The sequence below is a fragment of the Eptatretus burgeri genome, chromosome 8 (assembly GCF_056783735.1).
Source record: "Eptatretus burgeri isolate ZD-2024b chromosome 8, Ebu_testis_v1, whole genome shotgun sequence".
Taxonomy (NCBI): Eukaryota; Metazoa; Chordata; class Myxini; order Myxiniformes; family Myxinidae; genus Eptatretus; species Eptatretus burgeri.
The window spans coordinates 13736774-13761514 of record NC_140968.1 but is presented as its reverse complement, the minus strand read 5'-3'; the positions used below and the strand labels follow the sequence as shown (position 1 = coordinate 13761514).

The following is a 24741-nucleotide window of genomic DNA, read 5'->3' as shown; positions in this document are numbered from 1 at the left end:
GTATGTTTTTTTTTTTGTTTGTTTTTTTTTTGTTTTTTGTTTGTTTGTCTGTAATCACGTATAAAAAATTCTGCAGAGCACAGTTATCATTGGAAATTTTTGTAACTTCGCATATCAGAGGCCTTTCAGCACATAAAATTTTGAAGGTCAAGGTCAAAGGTCAAGGTCACTTTGTCGCATATCAGGGGAGTCGACGAAACCCTTATTTTTTGAGTAATTTTGATCGGATCGTCTTCAAACTTCATGGGAATATAGTTCATGGTCTGGCACTCAGCTGATTAATTTTTGGTGGCGATTGGCCTTGACCTTCATGGTTAGCACCTAACGTCAAACATATTTGACCCCAAGGTCAGATTTTCAAGTTTTAGGAACCATATCGTGTAGTACCTCAAATTGAACACCTCGATGAGTGCTTTCTAGATATGTCAAGCTTGAGACATTATGACGTCATTTGGTGACGTTATGAGGCAAACGCATATTTTTCATGGTTACTCTGTAGAACGATTCTCATCGGAATCTCTCGTAGGCAGATATTCCTCAAGGAGTCGCTCCTGGTGGATAGCAGCTCTGTTCACCTCAGTGTGACCTTAAAGAAGTCACACGTGGTCACCTTTTGGCAAGATACGGGTCACCCTGCGGGTGACATTGGTTTTTTTTTTTTTTTTTGTATACCTTGTCTAGGCTCGTGTGAGAGCTAACACACAACGCACAGCAATGGGGGGGGGGGGTTGAAACAAGAGGGGAGGGAGTGGGAAGGACAAAACAGTGGGGAACAGAAACATAAGGAGATCTGTGGAAGGGAGAGGGATGGGGCAGGGAACATGGGGTATACAAGATGGATATTACAGGGACTTTCAGGAAGGAAAGCAGTGAATTTGAAGGAGGTAGGTTTGGGTGGATTATCGGGGGTAGAAAATATCGAGGATTTGGATGGGGGATGATATGAGGTGGTGGTGAACAGCTGTTTTGAAGGCCTGGAGGGAAGAATGGGAATTAATAGAGTGAGGGAGTTTATTCCAAAGGTGGGAAAAAAGAGGAATGAAATAGTGAAGGTGAGCAGTGATTCGTGATTTTGGTAGTTTTACCAGAAGGGGGTTGTTGGCGGACCTTGAGCGCCCTGCGGAAATGTGGTTGGGACAAATCGCAGAGAGAGCAGGGGGGGCGAGGCTGGAGAGGAGACGTTAGAAGACAGAAAGACCACCGACCAATCTGCGGTGATTGAGTGAGAGGCCCAAAGACTCAGCCTCATTGCGGGAGACGCCAATGATCCGAAATGCCTTGGTTTCTACAGCGTGAAGCTGAGAAAGGTGGGAGGCAGGAGCACCAACCCAGAAGGGAGAGCAGTACTCCATCAGCCTGTGGACAAAAGCTTTGTAAGTGGTCAGGAGCTCAGGTGGGCCGAGGAAGGACTTTGCACGATGGAGGATTCCTAGTCGGCGACTGGCTTTGGAGGCGAGGTTTGAAATGTGGCTTTCCCAGGAAAGGTCATGGCAGATAGTGAGACCCAGAAGCTTGAAAGAAAGGACTTCTTCCAGAGGATTGTTGAGAAAGTGGATGGGGGGGATTCTAAATGGTCCTTTTGAAGAGACATAGTGAGAGTGTGAGATTTGTCCGGATTGAAAGACAAAGACTTTAAGAAAGACAAATCTTAAATGCCCCCACCCTGTTATTTATTTATTTGTTTATTTATTTTTAAAGTGTACACATCACGATACATTTCACGAAAGAATATGTATATAATTTCACGCTAATTTTACAAAACATACTTGGGTATTTGAATTGAAATAAAACGTACTGCAATTTACTGGTGCATGAGGTCACCACAGCCCACATTGTTAATGGCGGATGTTCCAATTGGAGTACCACACACCCAGAGTGAGAGAGTTGTCATTAGTTTAGAGGACAACTGGATAATTAGTAATAGTGGGCAACTTAGCATAACAATTGTGCATTTTGTGAGGAAAGCACCAAATTTGGCACACTAGTAGCCTATCATATTATGAACAGATTTGGATATTGGGCCATCTCAAAATTTCTGATGGCAGTGGAAAATGGCTGCCACAGCCATCAGCGGCTGAATTTGAAATGGCCCAATATCCAAATCTGTTCATAATATGTTAGGCTACTTGTGTGCCAAATTTGGTGCTTTCCTCACAAAATGCACAATTTTTTCTGCTATATTTAGCTAAGTTGCCCCACTATAACACAAATGATGGAAAAAACATTTGAGGGGTGCTAGAAACAATGCAGGCATAAATCAAATAAGGATGAAAATGAAGCAAAACTGCCTCGTATCAGCAGCTACTTCAGTCGCAGTGCAAACACTGAGGATTTTGACATTGTTCGAATTGTAAATAAAACGTACATAGCTGTGTACTGTGTTAAAGAGTACTTGTGTCATTCTGTATTTTGTAATGGTTCAACAAATGGGAGCCCACAAATTTGTTTGGCGCCAGGCTCAAAAAAGGTTAATCTGGCTCTGATTCAGAACATGAGCTGAATAATCGAATGACAGTTATGCAAGGCCTGAATAAAACCATTATGTAATTCCTGCAAGAAACTTTGCACCAACACAACTCCTACATTTGAGCTTCAAAACTGCAATTGAATTGACAAACACTGAGGATTTTGACATTGTTTGATGTGCAGAAAAAAGCACTAAACCACCTGAAGAACACTGTCGCCATTACAACCTTACTCTTGCCTCTGAGCTGGCTGCCACAATTCCAGGCTCTGGCAAAGAAAATTTTGATGTGATTGTGCACTGCAGGGATGGTGACCTCCAAATAATCAATGCCGTTCATCGATCATATGATCCATTGTTTACGTCTTGCTCTTCCCATTTGGAAATAATGGCTGGCAGCATGGAATGATAAAGGGCAATGGCAGACCTCTAACAGCTCTTGACTTTTACCATGTTGCTTTCAAGTGAGTACAGGATTACTTCAACATAATTATGAAAAGTCAGACACTTATGCAACAATATGTAGTTGACTATGCCTGGTGTTGGCTTAATGGTTAGGGTGGTGGGCTTGGGATCTTAGGATCCTGAGTTCAAATCCCACTCGGCTGTTTAATTAATACCAGGTGGGGTTGACTCTTCCTGTTATCCTTCCGAGGTCAACAAAATGAGTGCCAACTTGCTGGTATCCTGTGTCCAGGATTGTGTCCAATAGCCAAGGAGACTGCTTAGGCAGCACCAATGCTCTGCACAGAGTATGATCCCAATGGATGGATGGATGTGGTTGACTCTTGGGCCAATATTGAAAGCAACAGAATGGAATGGGTGCAGAAAAATCAGAAAACAATCTGAGCAGAAAAATATCAAGGTCTTATTGATGCTATTGGGGCTGGTGATGAGGCAAATGCTGGTATCAGTCATTCTTTCGCCAACGATTTATGTATCCCAAGGTTCTGCAATGAGAAATTCCAAAACTCATTGACTGGTGTGACACTTTGACAAACATGATTTCTTTCTGACATTTACAACAAATCAAAATTGGAAAGCGATTCAGGCAGCATTAAATCGTAGTGAGAAGTCAAGAGACTGACCAGGTCTGTGTGCCTGAATCTTTAAAATCAAGTATAACTCTTTGATGAATGATTTACAACATGACCTTGGAACGGTGAAAGCTCACTCAGCCACAATTGAGTGGAAGAAATGTGGATTGACACATACACACATCCACTTGATAATGGAAGATGAATATAAGCCAAAGCAACCAGAACAAAATGATGACATTATTTCTGCAGTGATAACTGGTCCAGTAATCAATCCAGAGCTCCACAAAATCATAACATCTTCAATGATCCATGGTTCATGTGGCAAACTTAATATGGAAAGCCCTTGCTTGAAAGGTCAAGGTGTGAGGTAGACATTGCACCAAGGAGTTTCTAAAGCCATTCGGGTAAGCAATTGTTAGAGAAGATGCATTTCCAGAGTACAGACGAAGATCACCTCAAATAGGAGGAAGAGCAATCAACATGATGGCCCAAGGTAAGTCTATGACAGTTGACAACTCCTTTGCCATACCTTTCAATCCTTTGTTCAGCTTGCGTTATGAAGTTCACATAAATTGTGAAGTTGTCTACTCTGTGTAAGTGGTGAAATATCTCTACACATATATTTTGAAGGGCTCAGACAGAGTTTGTTGTCACAGTCAGAGGTTAGTCTGGTTATGAACATGTTCATGATGAAGTAGAAACATTCATTAATGCCAGGTACATCTCAGCAAGCGAAGCTTTTTCACATATCTATCAATTCCCAATTCATGACAGCCAGCTATTGAAAAGTTCCAAGGCCATTTGCCAGATGAGTAATCTGTCATATTTTTAGAGGGAGTAGCTGGAAATGTGATGAATCGAGGACCACCAATGACAAAACTCACTGATTACTTCTACTCAATCAGCGATATCCAGAGGCAAGAAACGTTCTCTATCTAGATCGACCCAAACACTATAAAGGGGCGCCCTACATATATCGGTTAAAATCCGTCAGCACGTAAAGTTATTTGTTCCTTGAAAAAGAAAACCCAAAAGATAATGTGTACGTGTGTGATTAATTTGTTGAAAAAAATTGGTGCCCCTTTATATGAACTTTTCTAGAGCATTACTTGTTTCTTCCTCAGACCACAAGGGTAGTACAGCATGCACACGAGATTTTTTTGAATGTGCCTTATTTTCTATTGTCTGGCATTTTCCACAAGCCATGGAATGTCCCTTCTTTTCTATAGTTTGCCACATGGCACATGTTATATAAAGGGGCCTTTTCTCTGTTCCTGGCAATTTCTCCAAGGATATCATGGGTGATTAAGGTTGTAGTCAAGTTTCATCAAAACTGTGTGTGGCTTTGCAGAAGAAAGCAAATACCTATTTTAGGGGGGCGATTTTTTTTCCCCCCCCCCCCCCCGGTAGGAATTTTCAGTCCCCGTGGTCAAGTTGCACACAGAGAAACCATTCTATATAAAGGGAGGGGTGCTCCGTGCTTCTCTTGATTGCTGCAGGAGTCTCTGCTTCTCACAATACCACCATTGCATACTTGTACCACGCACAAGAACAGAACTCGAGCTCATAGCGAATGAGCAAAAACTATGGCACTTAGGTGGAATTTGTTTTGAAAGCCATTGATTAGGTGTATTGTCCGATGTACATTCCAGGTTTCAACTCGTTTCAATGAATAGCCTTTGAGATATGAACACCAACACATTTCAGGTGGATGGACGGATGGACAGACTGACAGACATCAACATGAATTTTGAGGTTTTTCGTTAAAAACTTAAGAATGCCGAAATGGACGTTGCTGAAATTTGGACCAGATTACCTCGATGTACAAAGGATGTACTTCTGAAATCTGCAGTCAATTTCGGCCAGTAGAAGCCGAGAAACGAATTTTCAGTCCCCATATTAAAGTTGCATACAGAGAAACTGTCCCATACAAAGGGAGGGGCGCTTTGCGCCTCCCTTGATAAATGAAATTCGCCGTCTGTCTGTCTGCATGTTCATGTTTTTTGCAAAGGCCACTGGGCCGACAATGACAAAATTTGGCACACAGACCAAGTCCTACTCGGGGATTGTCATAAGGGTATTTTCATCCACCACCTCACCCTTTAAAGAATCCTGAGACCCTTTAATACCCAAAAGACCCGTAAAACCCTTTACGACCTCAAATACCCTTTAAGATCTTGAATCCCTGTTAGACCTCCAACCCTGTAAGACCCTTTAAGACCTTTATGACCCTGAAGACCCTTAAGGCCCCTTACACCCTTGAGACTGTTTAGACAGCTGGGGCCTTTGACCATTTCGAGCTTTAGACCACTTGGATCTTTTATACCCTTTTTACATGCTTGAGAGATTATATCCTTTTGACCTCTTATGCACCAACTACTATTGGAACGTACCCTTTAGAGTTTAGATAGACCATCTAAAACCTTTTCAGCGCACACCACACAAACATCTATTGTGTTCTTGCAAAACACGGACGATACCTTTTTCAGGAAGGAATGCGCATATTCGACCCACCCAGAGGGTGGGTACTCTGCTCTCTAATATCTTACCTGTCGCAGGGAAGGGCTGGGAGTCCAGAGGGAGGGGTGGGCTGAGAGGAGGCATTGGAAGGGATGGGGTGGGAGGAGGAAGGGCAAGGGGTGGTTGGGAGGAGGGAGGGGTGGGATGAGCAAGGGCAAGGGTTTTGGGTGGGATGACAGAGGTGAAAGGGTGGGAGGAGGGAGGCGAAGGGGTGGGGTGGGAGGAGGGAGGCGAAGGGGTGGGGTGGGAGGAGGGAGGCGAAGGGGTGGGGTGGGTGGGAGGAGGGAGGCGAAGGGGTGGGGTGGGTGGGAGGAGGGAGGCGAAGGGGTGGGGTGGGTGGGAGGAGGGAGGCGAAGGGGTGGGGTGGGTGGGAGGAGGGAGGCGAAGGGGTGGGGTGGGTGGGAGGAGGGAGGCGAAGGGATGGGGTGGGGTGGGAGGAGGGAGGCGAAGGGGTGGGGTGGGGTGGGAGGAGGGAGGCTAAGGGGTGGGGTGGGAGGAGGGAGGCTAAGGGGTGGGGTGGGAGGAGGCAGGCTAAGGGGTGGGGTGGGAGGAGTGAGGCTAACGGGTGGGGTGGGAGGAGTGAGGTTAACGGGTGGGGTGGGAGGAGGGAGGGAAATGGGTGAGGTGGGAGTCTGGAGGGAGAGGAAGGTGTGGGTGTGAGAGGAGGGATCTGGCATTGTCAGATAGCGCTGGGTACCTTTGCTAGTATAGAATAAAGTTGATCTTGGCCAAAGTGAGATCAGAGAAAAAAATTGCCCTGGCCACTGCAATGTCAGGTATAGTAGCTACTCTGATAGACAATGGTCAAACACTTCATTCACACTTTAAAATTCCCTTTGACATCAAGGAAGAACCAATGTGCAGCTTTACAAGAAGAGACTCCTTTGACAAACTGATGTAGGAAGCTCATCATTTGGTCATTTATGAAATATGCATGGGCTATCATTACATCTTCAAGTGTGTTTGTCATTCCTTGAAGGACATAACAAAGCTGAAAAACCTTTCAGCGGTTTGACATATTTTGGCTGGTGACTGGAAGCAGATTCTGCCTGTGGTGTGACATTGTGGTGGAGCATAGATTGTGGAACCAACTCTCAAATAATCTGCTTTGTAGCAACATGTGCAACTTATAGAGCTCACTATAAATATGCATGTGACAATTGCTGTTCAGAGTTCAGAAGATGCAGTGTTCAACAAATACCTGCAAGAAATTGGCTCTCGAATCTGTCCCAATCCTCTCAGAACTCACGCAAAACAAAGTTGTTATGTCTGGAAGAAGAAGAAAGCCTTGCCAATCTCTGCAACTTTGTCTTTAATAGCCTGAATGAAAACTACCAGGCTCATGAATGGATAGCTACCAGGGCAATTGTTTCACCAAGAAATTCTGCAGTTGAAGCCATCAATGCTTATATAATGGAAAGATTTCCTGGTGAAGGATGTGTCTCGACAAGAGCTCAGACAGTGTTGACAAAGAGCAATACAGAAACTTTGATGCAAGTTCTGGACATTCCAATGGGACATGATGTATCGTTCTTGAAATGGCAATCACATTATTGAGGCCATGATTGCAACTGGACCTCCTGCAGAAAAGACTCTTTTCATTCCCAAGTGACAACCTGTGACAACCTGTACCCATTCACCATGAAGAGGAAGCAATTTCCAATCTGTCCTGCATTTGGGGTTACAGCCAATAAATCTCGGGGTCAAACATTGAGGAAAATTGGAATTTACCTTCCGACACAAATGTTCTCTTATGAGCAAGATTACACGGCAAACTCTGGAGTTGGATCAAAATGTGCTATCAAGATCTTAACTCCAAAAACAAAATTTGAAAACAAAACCGAATATTATTGTGATAATGTAATCTCGTCTATCCAAAAATTATGTATTTTAAGCTTCAGGTCAGGTCAGGTATGGGAGCATGTGCCAGAACAGCACGTCGCTGCGTCCACTTTCCGCCGGTACTCCAGGGGCCTCCGTCTGGCCATCCCCCAGGCAGATGCCAGGCCCATCCCCATCTCCTTGAGATGATGGTCAACCTGTTGCAACCATGAGGCATGTGGTCGACCCACTGGCCTCCTCCACTCATGAGACTCCCTCGCTGAGAGAATCTGGTGAGCAGGATCAGAGTCAGGAAAACGAGCCACATGTCCATACAGCCGCAACTGACGCTCACGGACTATGCAGGTAACAAATCTCATCCGAGTCTCTCTCAGCAACCGCTCGTTGGACACAAAATCCGACCAGCGATAGCCAAGGATTCTCCGAAGAGACCTGGTACCAAAGGAATTAAGTCTCCGTCTCAGATCCTTGGTCAGAGTCCAAGTCTCGCACCCATAGAGCAAGACTGGAAGTACCAAGGACCTGAAGACTCGGACTTTCGTCCTCCCGCACAGGTACCGGCAGCGCCACACCCCATGATCCAGTGAATCCATGACTCCCCAGGCCCGACCCAGACGTCTATTGACCTCTGACTCGCAGCCAGCAGAGACATGAATATCACTGTCAAGGTAAGTGAATCTCTCCACGACCTCAACATCCTCACCACAAACAGACACAGACAGGACAGCAGCATCCAAGATGTCACCGAAAGCCTGGATCTTAGTTTTGACCCAAGAAACCCGTAATCCCAACGGCTCCGACTCCTCATTCAGCACCTCGAGGGCCCCCAAGAGGATGTCTAAAGTCTCCGCAAAGATGACTGCATCATCTGCAAAGTCAAGGTCCGAGATCTTGACATTCCCAAATGACGCACCGCAACTTGATCTCTCCGACATCCTCCCTAGAATCCAGTCCATACAAGTGCTGAAAAGTGTGGGGGCAAGTACACATCCCTGACGAACTCCAGTAACAACTGGAAATAAGTCAGAGATGGTACCACCACACTTCACAGCACTCTCAGTACCAGAGTAGAGTTCAGACATCAGATCGATCAGTTTTGGTGGCACCCCACGAAGACCAAGAATCCTCCAGAGGACATCCCGATTCACTGAATCGAACGCTTTACAGAGATCAACATAGGCTGCAAGCAGTCCCTGCCGAAACTCTCATCTGCGTTCGGTGAGGACACGAAGTGCAAGGATACGGTCAATCGTTGACCTCTTTGGTGTAAAGCCTGACTGCTCTGGACGCTGGTGCTCAAGCAGATGGTGGCGAACCCTATCGAGAATTATCCGAGCAAAGACCTTGCCCGGCACTGAGAGCAGCGTCACCCCTCGGTAGTTGTTGCAGTCTTGGCGATCACCCTTCCCTTTCCAGAGAGGGACAACAAGGCCCCTCCTCCAGTCAGTTGGGATGATGCCTGTGTTCCAGGCAGAGCACAAAACTGCATGCAATGACACGAGTGCAGCATTTCCACCAGCCTTGAGAAGTTCGGCATGGATGCCACAGATCCCTGGAGCTTTGCCCCGTTTCAACTGGTTCACCGCAGCCCGTGTTTCCACAAGCGAGGTGGACCACAGTTGATTCGAGGGTCAGCAACAGGGATTGTAACACCCTTGACGTCCAACTCGACAGTTGGGGGATCAGCCTGGTACAACCGCTCAAAGTAACCGGCCCAGCGGGCCTTCACTCCAGACTCCTCTGTCAAGAGCCTACCACTCTCTGCTCGAACTGTAGTGCTCCGAGGGATGGGCTTGGATGAACGTAATGCGCGAATTCCCCTGTAAGCGGGACGAGAATCACCTGTCCACAGGTGATGCTCTACCCCCTCACAGATTCCTCGCACATAGGCCTCCTTGTACACCCTCAGTGCACGTACAGTTTTACGCCTCAGCTCCCTGAACAGCTCAGCTCTGCCATTCAGCCTGACCCTCCGACTCTGGTCAATGGTATCCAGTGTCCCTTGAGAGACAAAATTCTTCTTTGCCCTGCGGTGAGCTCCAAGGCATCCACCGGCAACATCAAGGACGGTGGTCTTGAAGGCGCTCCACAACTCTTCAGGACCCCCCCAAAGCACCCAGACCCCCCAAGTGTCCACTCAGCCTGTTCGCAAACTCCTCAGCTACTCTCATCCCTGAGCTTGGCAACATCCAGCCTCGGCTGGGATGGTACCATTCTCCAGGATTTAAGGTGCAGCTTTAGAGTTGCTACAACAAGCCTGTGGTCAGTATTGAGGAACTGAGCACTCCGGTAGACCCTGCAGTTCTGGATCATCCTCCAATGACTGTCAATGAGGACATGGTCAATCTCCTTTGCCACACCGCCAGCGTTGGAATACCAAGTCCAGCGATGAGCTTGTGGGTGCTGAAACCATGAACCAGCCACCCTAAAGTCCATGACTTCTTGCAAAGTCAAGGAACTTAGTGCCATTCTGGTTCATAGTTCCTGACCCATGGGGACCAACACACACCTCATAACCGTCCCTATCAGTTCCAGTCGATGCATTGAAATCCCCCAAGACTAGAAGTGTATCTCGTCTGGGGCACTGATCAACCACAGACTCGAGTGTGGCGTAGAATGCATCCTTCACGGTGAGATCACTCGCCTCAGTCGGAGCATAAACAGAGACCAGGGAAATGACACCTAAGGAGTGACGAATCCTTAATCTCATAATACCCTCGTTGACCGGTGTTACCTCAATTATCATTGGGGTCAGCTTATTGGACACAGCTACAGCAACTCCTTGGGTATGGTAACCATCAGAGCGACCAGACCAATAGTAGGTGTAACCACCCACCATTATCTCGCCGCAATCCGGTCTCCGAACCTCAGAGAGAGCTGCAATCCCGATGTCCAAACGCTTGAGCTCAGATGATAACAGAGACAGGTGATCATCCTCTCTTAGGAATAGGACATTCCAGGCACCCACCCGAAGGGACCGCCTCAGGTTAACCCAAGGAGACCGCCGTCTGGTGGACGACACCTCAGCACCACTCCGACACACTCTCCCGCAATCTGACCCAGGGATGTTACCCTGTGGTTTCCCTCCTATCAAAGATTGGGGGTCCCGAAGGCTTTTCCCCAATCCCGTCATCCGGTGAGCTGCCCTGCGAAGGGAAGCTGCACAGGAGGTACTCCCACGGAGTGGGTTTTCAGATTTTTTTGCGTTTTTGCGTTTTGCGGAATGAAGGGTTTTACGGTGGCCGGAGTGCAAATCCTGCCACCAACCTCCTAATGAAAGTAACCCAACTGCAGGAGGACGTCCGCCGACACAGTTGGGCACTAGATATGGATGGCCGTTGGCTCACAAGGAGCTCCTCCGCCCTTTGACAGATTTTGTTTTTAATCCTGCTGGGTGTCCATATCCAAACACCCTCCTCACCAGAAAACCTGGTGGGGGAGACGGTTTAGTCGCCGACAACCCGACCATGGAACAGGTTAGTACAGGTTTACATGGTACCTGTAGCAGGTCACAGATCGAACCTGACCTGACATCCAAATTTAAGCTTCCATCCAAATAAAATCTGATGTGCTCAGTTTGAAATTGCACTTTGGAATTATGTTAAGTTCGGATAATTTGGTGGGGGGCCGAAAGCCCAGATACAGCAGTCTGCAGGAACTAAGGAACCTTCACCCTTAGGGCAGGTATTTTCTCGTAAAGATAATTATCGTATGTCTGACAACAATGTTTGTCGGACTATATATAATATTCCAACATAAACCACACCCATCTTAAAAGGTGGTTTTCTGTTTTCAGAAAGTGTATTATCACAACTAACTTTCTATTGTCTGTCAAAAATTAATTATCCATAAATTAAAATTTGTTCACACCAATACCATGCAATTTATCCATCAATAAGTGAGCCTGAATTTGTACTAAAGCGAATGTAAAAATCTCCAAACAAAACTTGCACATAAGATGCTGCTTTCTCAAGGTGTTCATACACTTTGTGTAATAAGGTTATATCTGCATCTTCAACACCTCTCTTTTCTCGACAAGCAACTTAAAAAGGATTCATACATTCCTTCGTTTTCTCCTCAATAATGTTTCTTTCCAAACACTTGAAGGTCTCATGACACCCAAAAGTACTGAAATTTATATATATATATATATATATATATATATATATATATATATATATATATATATATATATATATATATATATATATATATATATATATATATATACATACATATGTCCTTTAGGAGTTTTTCATTGTGATTTCAGATCTGACAATTTTTTCACAATACTCATTCTGTAAAATGTAAAATTAAAAAAACAAACCTCTTCGGGAGCGCCCCTAAAAATTTTACTGAAAGGGGCGTAACCCACATGACGTCAACTGCAGGATGAGAAAGGCTGCACGTTAATTACTCGGGTTGGTAGTCTACGTGATTCTATTGGCTTTCTGTGCTTTTCCACATTCGATTCGTCGACTCAATCGCTTTGTTCATTTCTGCTTTAAAAAAATCGAACATTTGGTTTTGAATAATGGATGGCATGGACTTTGATTTGTCTGGGAGCGACAGTGAGTGTGAGAGAAATGAAGGATTTTGGTCTGAATCAGATGGAGAATTGTCGGATAACGTAGTTGCGGGAGGTGAAGTTCAGGCAGCTTTAAATGAAGTACGGCCTTACCAGTTCGAACCCGAAGCAGGACAAGCAGAGGAAACTGGTGATGAAATTCCCGGAGTTCATAATGATTGGGAGGACATCGAAGGAAGACTTGGCAATAACAACTGGTTAGACAAAATCCTATTCGTAATTCAATAATGTAAATTTGACTTGCATACTGCTCGATATCAGAAATATTTTCGTGACGTGACCAGCGCAGCGGACATGTTTCTCCGCGGCGAATGAATCGCAAGCAAGGCCAGCCCATGTCATCGGCCGTATCTCTCCGCGCATAAAACGAAGCAATCTCGCTGTCCGGATACGATGAAAACTTGTGTGCAGAACACACCTTGTGACACAATTGTCTAGAGTAGTCCGATAAATCTTACGTTCTGTTGCATTTTTATTTATTTTATTCCTACTGTCGTCATGTAGCGCCAGTAGAAAGCAATGAAGAAAAAAGAATAATAAAAGAAAGCTATAGCACGTCAGATTTATCGGACTAGTCGGACGGACGACGTATTTATCAGACTAGTCTAGACTCTAGAGATCTCGAGTCAATCCACTCTGTGCGAGTTTCTGTATGTGACGTCAACACTGCGGTTCGCTGAAGTCAACTTTTTTAAGGGGCAGGACATAGCAAGTTGTGAAAGCACCCTAAATGTTCGAAATATTGGTCTAATTATCCCATTTTTGATATAAAAAAAAAAAACATGAGTGATTTCTTCACTAGGAAGGTCAAGTTAATATATAAATAACCAGAAAGTTTTGGGTTTCATGGGACCTTTAATGGGTATTGCAGTTTAATCCTACTGGTCTGTTGCCATTAAAGTTAGCTGGTTTGAGTATTTTAGGTACAGGTACAAGAGCAGAAGACTTCCACAACTTTGGAACTAGTTGAGAGTCAATTGACTACTGAAGGAGTGTATGAAAAATCGAGTTATCCGTGCTCGGTGGCCTCAGGACCGGGTGCTAGGGAGGAACTCATATGCTTCCCCTCGTGACGAAACTAGAACCCCGGATCCGTAACAACATGATCGATGAACAACTTTAATTACAATCTATTTTTGTATTTGAACACTGTGGAACATGAATTGGAACACAACCCAGAAGTTTAGCAGTACTTTTCCCTCTGAATTTGGCAAATTGTACAGCGTCTCATCCCAAGTGTGCGTGCGCATAGTGTGGAAAAGCATTTGTGTCTATCTGTCTGGCAATAAAACAAAATTTAAAATCATTCCAACCAGGGAAATTACTGTTTTTAGGGATGTCATGAAGGACACAACCAACAGGCACATGTTAAATCCATCCATCCATCAGGACCATACTCTGTGCAGAGCGATGGTGCTGCCTAAGCAGTCTCCTTGGCTATTGGGCACAATCCTGGACGGGTCGCCGCTCCGACACAGGATACCAGCAAGCTGGCCCTCATTTTGCTGACCTCAGAAGGATAACAGGCAGAATCAACCTCACCTGGTATTAATTCAACAGCCAAGTGGGATTTGAACTCAGGATCCTATGATCCCAAGCCCACCACCCTTACCATTAAGCCAACACCAGGCATACGTGTTAAATAAGGTAGTGTAAAAGAGGATGCATCAACGGTGGTAAACGTCAGAATAAACCTTTTTAATTTTATTCATTGAAAATTTATTTAATTTCGTTGAATTATATACTTGAACACTATAGAACACAAATTGCCATATTTTTTACTTACAAATACCTTCAGCTGAGCAGTACTTGGGCAAAATTTTATGCCACCGGTCTCGACCAATCAAACTTTCCGCTCACTCCGAGGGTGGAGTTGGCAGAAGGTTCACCTCTGAATTGGTCAATTTGACCTGTCGGCTGTGTATGGTTGCCATTGCGTCTGTTTTTCAAAGTTCATGAACAAAGCAAGAGTTGTTGAAAAGACCCTTTTTTCTCAACATTGTGTGAGGTAAGGTGTTCTATGAACTTTCCAGTTACCTCTGCCACTGAAGGTGGATGGAGGTTGTTTTCACTCCTGTTTGTCTGTCTTTTTGTTTGTTTGACGGCTGTGAGCAGGATATCTCAAAAAGTTTCATGGACGGATCCGGACAAAATTTGGAAGACATGTTGGGTGTGTGATAAGGACAACCTGATTAGATTTTGATGAGGATCCGGATGTGAGATTTTTTTTCACCATTGAGAGATGGAGCCAAAAACTATATACAGCACGATATCTCAAAAAGTTGTCGACAAGTTATGACAAAACTTGGTGAATGAGTCGGGTTGGTGATGAGAAGCAGCCAATTAAATTTTGGTTAAGGTCTGGATGCGGATCCGGCCTATCGGTGGGATACACAACATCAACTGTTCAGCCTGGCAGAGGAATATGCGCTCCACCAATAGTACAGGCATGATGTACCATGACCTTGAACTAATTGCAACAAAAGCGCTTTCACTTGCATCATACCAAGGAAGGTGATGACATTGAAGTCTTAAGAAATCCTGTGAGGGGAAAGTCCTGAAATCAGTATGTTTGTCACTAACAGTGTACTGGCCAGCGATGACACAGACCTCCTCCTCGTCGTACTATCCTACCATGTGTCGTACTTAGAGACTCATGACCCGTTCTTTCACCCAGAGTCTAAGAAAAGAACACAAAGAACCTTCGCATCTGGACGAGCTTGGTCCATATATATGCAAACACATCCTCTTCCTCGATGCTATCCTTGGATGTGACGCAATATGTCGCCTCTACGGAATTGGCAAAAGAGGTTCCCTCAATAAATTCAAAATGAGCAGTCACTTCTGTGAACAAGCCAAGGTGTTTTAATGCACAGTCAGCTTCTACCGGTGGTGATGTAGCTGCAGGAGAGAAAGCCTTGGTGATCCTCTGCAATGGAAAACCCAGTGAAGAGCTAGACTCTCTGTGGCACGAGCGGTTCTGTGAGATGGTGACTTCCAGCGCGTCTCGCATTCAATCACAAAACTCGCCATATACAAAGTGCCACAGACTCCGTGTGTACTTTCAGGTTCAAGAGTGGAAGTATCTGGGGATGGACTCCTTCCAAAGGAGCGGGGATGGTGGGAGAGTGACGCAGGGCTTGTCCCTCTCCAGACAGACCTAGCTCCTGCTCCTGCTCCCAAGGAGCTGTTGCGGGTCATCAGGTGTAACTGCCAGACCGACTGCAGCAGCTTGAGGTGCACATGCAAGAAGCACAATGTTGAGTGTACACCAGCTGGCATTTGGTGAAGACAAAGATGATGACATTGTTACCCATGGTGGGAAGATGCTGGCAATATGACGGCTACTCATCTTCTCATCTATCTGCATCTTCTATGCAGATATATGCTTCGCTTGCATAATATAACATTTATATGTTCGGTCAAGTTCTCCGCAGACTCTTTGTTGTATTCTGAAAGCTCTCAGTATTGTGTAGTTTCTCAGTATTATGTGTGGAATTTGGTATTATATTTTACCGTCACGAGTCCTGCCATATTCCAGTGATTTTTTTTGATTTTTTTGATTTTTTTTTTCTTCTCAGGTTTCCCCTTCTAGGATCCTTAAGACTTTTTATATGTGATGGAGGACATATTCAGAAGTATAAAACAGCAGAGATAATTTAAGGATGACCACAGATTTTTCATAAAATGCCTGTACGACTAGTGGCGTTCCAGTTTCCTTTTATAATCTTTTCATTTTCAACAAATCACCTTCTCTAAAAGTAACTCCCCCCCTCCCCCCCTCCCCCATAAAACAATCTGAATATCTTTTTTTTAAAACTCAGACCTTATTGTCTGGATCTGGATGCATTCACATCATTTGCATCCCCCCCCCCTTCATGTCGGCAAAGCCCATTCACATATTGATAATTGTGTGTGTGTGTGTGTGTGTGTGTGAGTGTGTGAGAACTCACATTAAGCCTGGTGTTGGCTTCGTGGTTCGGGTGGTGGTTTGGGATCCTAGAGTCCTGAGTTTGAGCCCCGTTACCACTGAATTAACACCAGGGGGTTGACTCAGCCTGCCATCCTTCCGAGGTCGGTGAAATGAGCACCAGTGTACTGGTAATAGGGGCACTGCAACAGCGGCAGAGCCGTGCCCCTAACCAATGATGTAACCAGCAGCCAAAAAGGCAGCACTCGATGGGAACTCACATTGATTAAAGTCCCCGATGATTAACTTCATAGCCTCAGTAGCCAGTATAGGCTTTGTGTGTGTGCCTGTGCACAAGTCTATTTATCAGTGCTATTAAATCTTATATTTGGTGTTGTCTTAATTTGTCCCCACCATTTCCCACATCTCAGCCCCTTGCTCTTAACTGCTGCCATGGCTTTACGGGCTCTTTCTCGGAATCTGCTGCAGCAGCCTGGTAGGTCCAACATGCATTGCCTTGTCTACAAGTGTTGTTGTACCAGGAAGGTTATACTTATGGAGGGATTAACAACCAACTTGTAACTTACTGTACATTCTGTGATCGCTCACTCAGGATAATGTTTTGAAACTTTATTTGGTGTTGTTAAACTTCAACCTTCTATATTTATCACCATTAGAAAACAAAATTTTCTTATTTTGCAGCAGATTTTAAATTTTACAAAACGTGAAAGTTAGGAATATTGTTTTAATTGTTTAGACTTTCCATGACATTTTCCCTACAAGGCATGTGAACACATCCCACAGTGATTTGCTCACTTGCAACAAAAACATTGTTGTGTCGCAATCTTTAGGACTTAAGGGTCAACGATTTAATACATATATAAATCGCAGAATATTTATTGAGCCCCGACCCTTCCAGCCCCTCCGTTAAATCCTGGATGCTTCACACAGTCCCTCTTATCCCATCTCCCAAGCACTTTTCCTTTCTCCCCTCACTCCTTGCATACTCCCCTACCTTCCTTTACCACTCGTATTGTCCCTAATCAATGCCTTTTCTCGATTCTCATTACCCTGCGCTCACGAAGCGAAAAGCAGGGTTAAGCGATCGGCGTATGAGGTATGTCGTACGTCTCTGCATTTTGTTAAACGTTGAAAACCATTCAGTGGAGGAAATTAAAACTTTACCACATGTTATATGACCATGTGATCTCGCGGTCATTCTTTCAAGGCAAAATAGGCCAAAGGTCGACATTTCATAAAATATGATCATCATGTCACATGGCCTGGCAGCCATATTGGATATAAGGGAAAATCTTTGAAAATCTTTGTAGGAGAAACCGCTTAACCGATCAATGCAAAATTAAACTAATTGATCAACTACCCATGGGAAATATGGTTTGATAAAGATGACATCATCAATCATGTGGTCTGGTAGCCATATTGGATCAAAGGAAAAAACAAAACAAAAAAAACCTTAAAAAACGAAAGAGTTGACTCGCACCAAGTCCTTCTCAAGACTGTGTCAAAGAAATCTCTGAACCCTCTGTACAATTCGAACATTTATTCAACATACAAACACTTTAATATGTGCATAGGAGATACTGGACATACAAGACTCGTTCCAGATCACTCAAATACATTGAGAATCCGAAGTTCTAAAAGTGTTCAGTGAGACATAGTATTTTATTTTCTTCAGACGCTGGCACCAACTTTGTCAGGTCTTCACATCCTCCTGGTGAAGCTTATCTTCAGCCTTCAGACAGCCCCAGCCTGACCTGGTTGAATGGTTGTAACATATATTTCAAATCCAGACATGTTAATGGTCTTTCCTGGCATCAAAAACGCACAGAATGCTAGAATGACGTCAAACATCAACTCTTATGGACATTAAAGATAAGTTTCTATCGTATACAGGTTTTAAAAGTCGGTCTGCTTCTCCCAGACTGGGAAGATATATTATCTTGAGGCGATTAGGACTTGGTGAATACTTCTGGACATTTTCCAAAATCTACATTCCAACTTGTTGATGCCTTTGATAAAAATTCCTTTATAATATATATTTAAATAATAAGAAATGGCTTACTGGAAAGATATGATTATGTTATTTTAAATAGATACATTGAGTACATTTTATTTCAGGTTTAATATTGTTGCAGGCCGGGGGGTCGGGTGAGAAGACCACTAGGTGGGGGAAGCTATGTCTGTTCCCACCAGACTCCCCGGAATTGTCGGCCGTCGCACACAGATAATTCCGTGACGCGGCGGATCGCTTAACCGACCGTGGATGCCAATAACTCAACCGCGTGACCTTGGGTCCTCCCGTCTATAGGTTAATTGGGTTACCTAATTAATCATGTGGTTTAATTACTGGGGAACACGCCCTCGGTACGCCTTTTCCGAATCGGATCACTCTCCCAGACCGGATTACTTTACCGGATCGGATGCAGCCGAGCGACACTGCCAAGGACGCACCGGCTAAAAGGAACGGATCGTTGGGAATAAAGTCCCGGCTAAAGTAGGATTCAGACCATGCTGGATCAATGGAAGAAAAGACAAAAACGAGCAGGGAACATTCCTAATAATAATTTATTTACAAGCAGGCGAGGAAAGATATGTGGCACAGTGAAGATTTATTGGGGTGTGTTGTGCAGAGATAGAAAGAAGCGTGGTGTGACAATAAATAGGCAACTTACAAAAGGGGACACAGAGCAGACTTAACATGAAAACAATAACAATAATTATAACAATCTTCTGCAGTCTCACTTAAGCAGACAGGTGCCAGCACACACACACGCACACACACACACACAGACACAGAAAACCCAATGAAGAGGGAGTTTTGCAACCAGGGAGGGGGGGGGGAGTTGAGGCTATGATCTCAGAACCTGTGCGCCCGATAGCACAATACGTTTTTTTTTGGGGGGGGGATGTATGCTCTGGGGTGCGGTACCTGACAGTGGGTGTGTTGTCTCTGGCCCAAGCCGCACATGTGAAGACTGTTCGTGAAGGAGGAGCTTGAGTGGAGAAGGGGCGGAGTCGAGGAGCAGGAGGCGGGTCGTGGCGGTGTCGATGAGGCGAGGCATGGGCGGAGACGAGGAGCAGGAAACGCAGACCGACCGGGCAAGAGGGACTGCCCCGACCTTTATAGGGCCCACAGCTCGGGGGGAGGGGCCATGCCGAATCCAAACGTCATCACCCGAATAGGCTCCGATTGGCCCTGACCCCTCACGTGGCCTGCCAGCTTGGGCCGGAAACCGCCTCACTTCGTTTCCGGCAAGGCCATCCCAAACAGCGGCAATATTGCGCTCCGAACCCATGAGACGACATGAATCACCCACACCGAAATTAGCACGCGAATCATCCCGCAAAAACCCCCGGGTGACCGGTCGAGGGTCCCGCATGCCCGCTCGGGCGTTCGACCAGCGTCGATCAACGCGCTTGTTCCGTGCGCGCCAACGTGTCCCTCACTGTACATTCCCTGGCTCGATCGCAGCCTCGCTGGCCGCAGAGACGAGAAGACGTTCACCATCCGTGGAGAATCCACCGCTGCCAGCGAGGACCGAAGGTACATCGCCATGGATGAATCTATGCACGTTTCACGAGCGGCATACGTGTCTGCTTTCGAGCACATTCCATACAGTGCGTGCGGTTCCGCCATTATGCACGTGGCCATCGCTCGCGTTCACACGACTCCACTAGTGTGTGCGTGGGGCGAACACCAATATGTGTTGGGTATTGAGGTTAAACAAAGAACAAGCCGCTTCTCCCCACACACTCGTATCCTACCCAACATGGCATGGAGTCGGCTTTATTGGCCTCCGTACGCGTCTCGTGCAGCGTGGGCGTCGTGCTGGCCGTGTTTCCCGTGCCGTGAAAAACGCCATTCGTACAGCCTCTTAAGAGGTATTTACTTGCATGCCTTTCTAATGCAATCGGCAATTCTTCCCAGACCATCGGAAGCTCGAGTCAATAGTCCAGCACCAACTAGCACACCACATGACTCAGCGCTGCAGTTTCCCCACCATGGCGCCGCACGCGCTGGCCTCCACAAGGCCCCACCTTACAGCGATGGTGCACTTGGCTGATTTACCTCAGGAATAATCAGAAAAGAAGAAGAGTGGGGATGAAATGAAGGAGAAAATTATTGAGGCAACCCTAGCTATTAGATCATCGCAACGCACTCCCTTGTTGTCCCGCTAGACAAAAGGAAGGGGACTATCTTCATGTATAATAATGGAATAACCGTCTTGGGACACCTATCTGTTGTATGCATGCAGTTCCGAGAACCGCAACAATATATTTATTTTAATACCAAGTTTTAATTATTATCAATTTATTATTTGTTTTATCACTCTAAAACCCATTTTGCTAAAATGTAAGAGAAAAATGCAGCTACAACTGCATAGGGTATGTATTCTTTGAATACCATCTAGTTTTCCTAATTTATTTCCTCTCCATCCCAAGTATGTCCTTGATTAATAGATGCCCTCTAATGAATGATGGTGTACACATTTGGAGTGACGAATGGGGTTTATTGATCAATTTGGCTTGGTTTTCATGAATGTAACGTGCACATTGGTGATACTGTAGTTGCAGAGGACTGTCTGAGCCACACTTTGACTGTGTACATATACAGTAGTACAGAAAACGGGTAGAGGCTCAAGTGGCCCAATCAGTTTCTCCACTGCCAATACGACATTTTTGCGTCTGCAACATGATGCCCAGATCTTCTAACCTTGTACAGTCATACAGATAATATTTTGTTTTGTTGTCCAATTTGTAGTAGCTTGGAGATACAGTGCTGCTGCATCCACCTCTACACCACAAGCAAAATTCCAGGATTACGACAGGCCACTGATGAAAACCACTGTTCCAGGACCCAAATCACAGGTCAGCGATCCAAACGGAGAAGTGGAAAAATGCACTACCATCGATCCAGATTTTGTCTTGTTGTACACTGCTGTTGGAGTGTTTTTAAAATTTTTGCAGTAATATATCCTGTTACAGAGTTTCAACATTGGTATGCATCAAGTCATATAACCTTTTTGTGTTCTCTACCTGTGAATGGGTCTGCTTAAAAGGAACCGCAAATGATGCAAGTTGCAATTTTTAACAAACAGACACCAGGAGAGTTGATCACTTCATGTGTTTAGTGGCATGGTCTTTCACCTGTGGTATTTTTAAATCGGTTGTATTGCTTTTGAAACTTGAAAGCTAGTCACACTTATCATGTGACAGACCTTCCATGTTAATTTGATACGTGCGTATAGCTTGTCCGGAAGTTCTTCGATGCTGTCCCAAGTCACGTTTCTTGACAGATTTCCCACCACTAATCACATTGAGTCTGAGATGTCTGAGAGCCTTTTGACTATGCTGTATTTGTTGTGTTGATAACATCGAATAGGAGCACCATGTGGAGGTTTTCATCTTGCGGACACCAGTCACTGGCTTTGAACCAAATTATAAATTGATGCCCACTTTAATTGTATGCTGGTGGCATTTCGGACTTGTATGAAGTGACTCTCAGTTACCCAATGGCTTGCCAATCTGGACTTGTAAATTTGAACATCATCTTTTTATTTTTATTTTTTCCAATGGCTACTCATTTGTTCACCATGCTAGAGAAGTATGACAACTACTAATATTCATGCTACTGCTACTACTAGTTAAAAGACCAATTTCCCGTATTAGGGGTTGGTCAGATACTAGAGAAGAAGAAGAAGAAAAAAGTTTATTCACCGTTGTTTCATAATCTTCCATTAACTGTTTTATTTTGCAGGCATTAAAGAGAGAATTTAATGCCATACAGGTGAGCTTACAGTTATAGCTTGGTCGTGTATTTATTTTCACTTTATTTACTCCCAGAAAGAAATCCATTTTAATGTGTGAATGCCTTTAGAACAGAAAACATTTGCAATGGAACACTCTTCAATGGCATCATAATAATACATTGTAAATTTAGCATTGTGGGTGGCAAACGTTTATTCTAAATATAAGATGCCTATAAAAAACCTGCAGATTGATTTTAGCCTGAGTTTGTGTGGCAACAACTCTGCCCTGAAAATAGTATTCTCCCACTTGTTTCCTACCATTCCCAAAGCATGCAGATGCTGTTAAGTTCTTCTGTGACTTCTCTGCAAGTCGCGGTAACTACCTGGTCGATGCTGATGGAAACCGCATGATGGATCTCCTGACACAGATCTCCTCAATACCATTGGGTACCATACACAATGTGCCATGCAGCTATGGCCTGTAGTCCATCGTTCACTATATGGGGGGCAATTCCGAATATGCTGTTTGGGTCAGGACGTGGTGTCAGACAAGGAACACACAATGCAAATGGCTGGTTTGTTCTTCCCATTTCAACACAAAATTGGGAAACCAGGTTCAAATCCCATAAAGAGTGTGTTGATTAATCCATTGTCTACTAATTTCTTTACAACTCGAAGAAAAATGCATTGAGGTACCTGAATGTGCTGCATGCAATATATATATATATATATATATATATATATATATATATATATATATATATATATATATATATATATATATTGTTGTGGTTGACGAAATTCGCAAACCACCATTCAGGTCCCTTAGGTGAGATATCTCTGTAAGTATATGTGTAGTTAGGCCCAAACCCGTTGTTTAGAGGGAATAAATGTCATTCATGCAGGCTGCGACCCTTTTAGATAGCCGTTTTTCTTTTACTATCTTTATTTTGGACCAGCCGCCATTACTACCACCACCAACCACGTCTCAACAGCCATCACACAACAACCACCAACCGCAATGCCGCTTCACAACAACAGCCACGACCTTTACCGTCACAACTCGCCCTCGCAACCATCGCATCACCGTCATTCCCACGCCGCTTGTGGGCACCGATACTGGACTCGTGCAGGGCACGCACCGAGCAGGGGTGCAAAAGAGGCACAGCCTTTCCGAAGAAAACGGATCAAAAACGACTCACGCCCACTTCTGTTCCGTCCTATCGGCGAGCGTGGGGCGATTTGGCCCCGCCTCCAGGTGCGTTGGAGTAATATCGCTATATGCAAATTCATGGATCAAAAAGCATTCACGCCCACTTTTCCTCGGTCCAATGGGGAGCCAGTTAGAGGTGAAGGGTCGGAGGTAAAGGGTCGAAGGTGAAGGAGCGAGGCCACGGGGCATATAAGGGGCTGCGTTCGTCAGTCAAGGCAGTTAAGAGTTGAGAGTCAGTGAAGAGTTGGGACGAGTCAAGTTGAGTTCGGAGTGAGTGAAGAGCTGGGACGAGTCAAGAGAGGAGTCGGAGAAGGCGGTTGGACGGAGCTGTGGAGAGGTGGCGGCGGCGAAGGCGGTCGAGGGGGTGCTCGTGTCAGAGTCGGGGAGCTGCGGAGGGGAGAGGCCAGCAACGCGACCAAGGTCGTGGTGGAGACGCTCGTCGCGGGACCCGAGACAGGGAGATATCCTCCTTCCCCCGAGCATCAACAACCCCCTCCTGTTTCCCCCCGCGCTGAGATAGTGCGAGAAGGGGGCCCCGTTCCCACCCCATACCAGGCAGTCCCAGCGAGGCCCGCGGAGTCGGGGCGCCACCGCCATTTTGCGGCTCATCATCAGACGGGTAGGCCCGACGCGGTCTCGGCCCCAGGCCCGCCTACCCCCCCTCATCCTTGAGGGTGGTCCTTTTCTTTTGCGTTGAGTGTATGTGTTGTCGGCGCCGTCTGTGAAGTAAAACTGTATAAGTGTTGCCGTGTGCTCGGTAGTCAGTTAGATCTGCATTGTTGCATTTGCTTTTTGTGTATTATTGTGTTTCTTCTTCTTTTACATTTGCTTTTGGTGTAATTGTATATGTGTGCTTTCCGCTCATCGCGAGATAAATGTGCTTCATGTTGAACTGTTTTCCCGTTTCGCTTCGTCTTTTCCTTTATTGAATCTCCATCTTACTTCACGTAAAGGGTTGGTCGTGGGCTAAAACGCCCGATAATTAATCGAACCGTCGAGGCCGACGATAACACCGCTCGGTTATCCCGATAGTACGGAACGGGTCGCTTAAAGTGGCCCGTGTCCGAAGTCGACCTGCGGCGAGGTGCGATCGCCCGGTCTACCCTCCGTGTGGGTACTTAGGTAGGTCGAATTTGGCGAGCAACCCTATCCCACGCGGGGGGCCGGTTGGCACGATCGTGGTGAGGCCGAAAGGTCCACCCGTGACTAGTTCCCGGCGTTAGTCCGAGAGGGTCACGACGGGATTGTCCGTCCGGTGGGCGACGTGCCGCGATTCGAGTTACGTGGCCGCTCGCACGCCGGCGGGCGCGAATCCGCAACAATATATATATATATATATATATATATATATATATATATATATATATATATATATATATATATATATATATAT

General features: G+C 45.3%; 1 protein-coding gene and 1 long non-coding RNA gene across 10 annotated transcripts in view; one reads left to right on the top strand and one right to left on the bottom strand.

The window, feature by feature from the left end:
• The window catches only part of ABAT (4-aminobutyrate aminotransferase), a 104176-nt gene that overhangs the window by 12302 nt on the left and 67133 nt on the right, over positions 1 to 24741 (top strand). For 5 of the 9 annotated variants that reach the window (XR_015060718.1, XM_085890952.1, XM_085890953.1 and 2 more), the window contains exons 2-5: positions 16796 to 16860; positions 21148 to 21254; positions 22144 to 22173; positions 22465 to 22582. Coding sequence is in view for 7 of the 9 variants with exons in the window: in XM_085890952.1 (XP_085747078.1) it covers positions 16818 to 16860; positions 21148 to 21254; positions 22144 to 22173; positions 22465 to 22582 (298 nt within the window). In the remaining 2 variants the exon portion in view is untranslated. Of the gene's footprint in view, positions 1 to 16795; positions 16861 to 21147; positions 21255 to 22143; positions 22174 to 22464; positions 22583 to 24741 lie in introns of those variants that run through there. The other 4 variants (XM_085890956.1, XM_085890954.1, XM_085890958.1 and 1 more) reach the window with 3 other exon arrangements.
• The window catches only part of LOC147021144 (uncharacterized), a 34912-nt gene continuing 28081 nt past the window's right edge, over positions 17911 to 24741 (bottom strand). The window contains exon 2 of the long non-coding RNA XR_015060719.1: positions 17911 to 18139. This is a non-coding gene — a long non-coding RNA (uncharacterized LOC147021144). The remainder of the gene's footprint in view (positions 18140 to 24741) is intronic.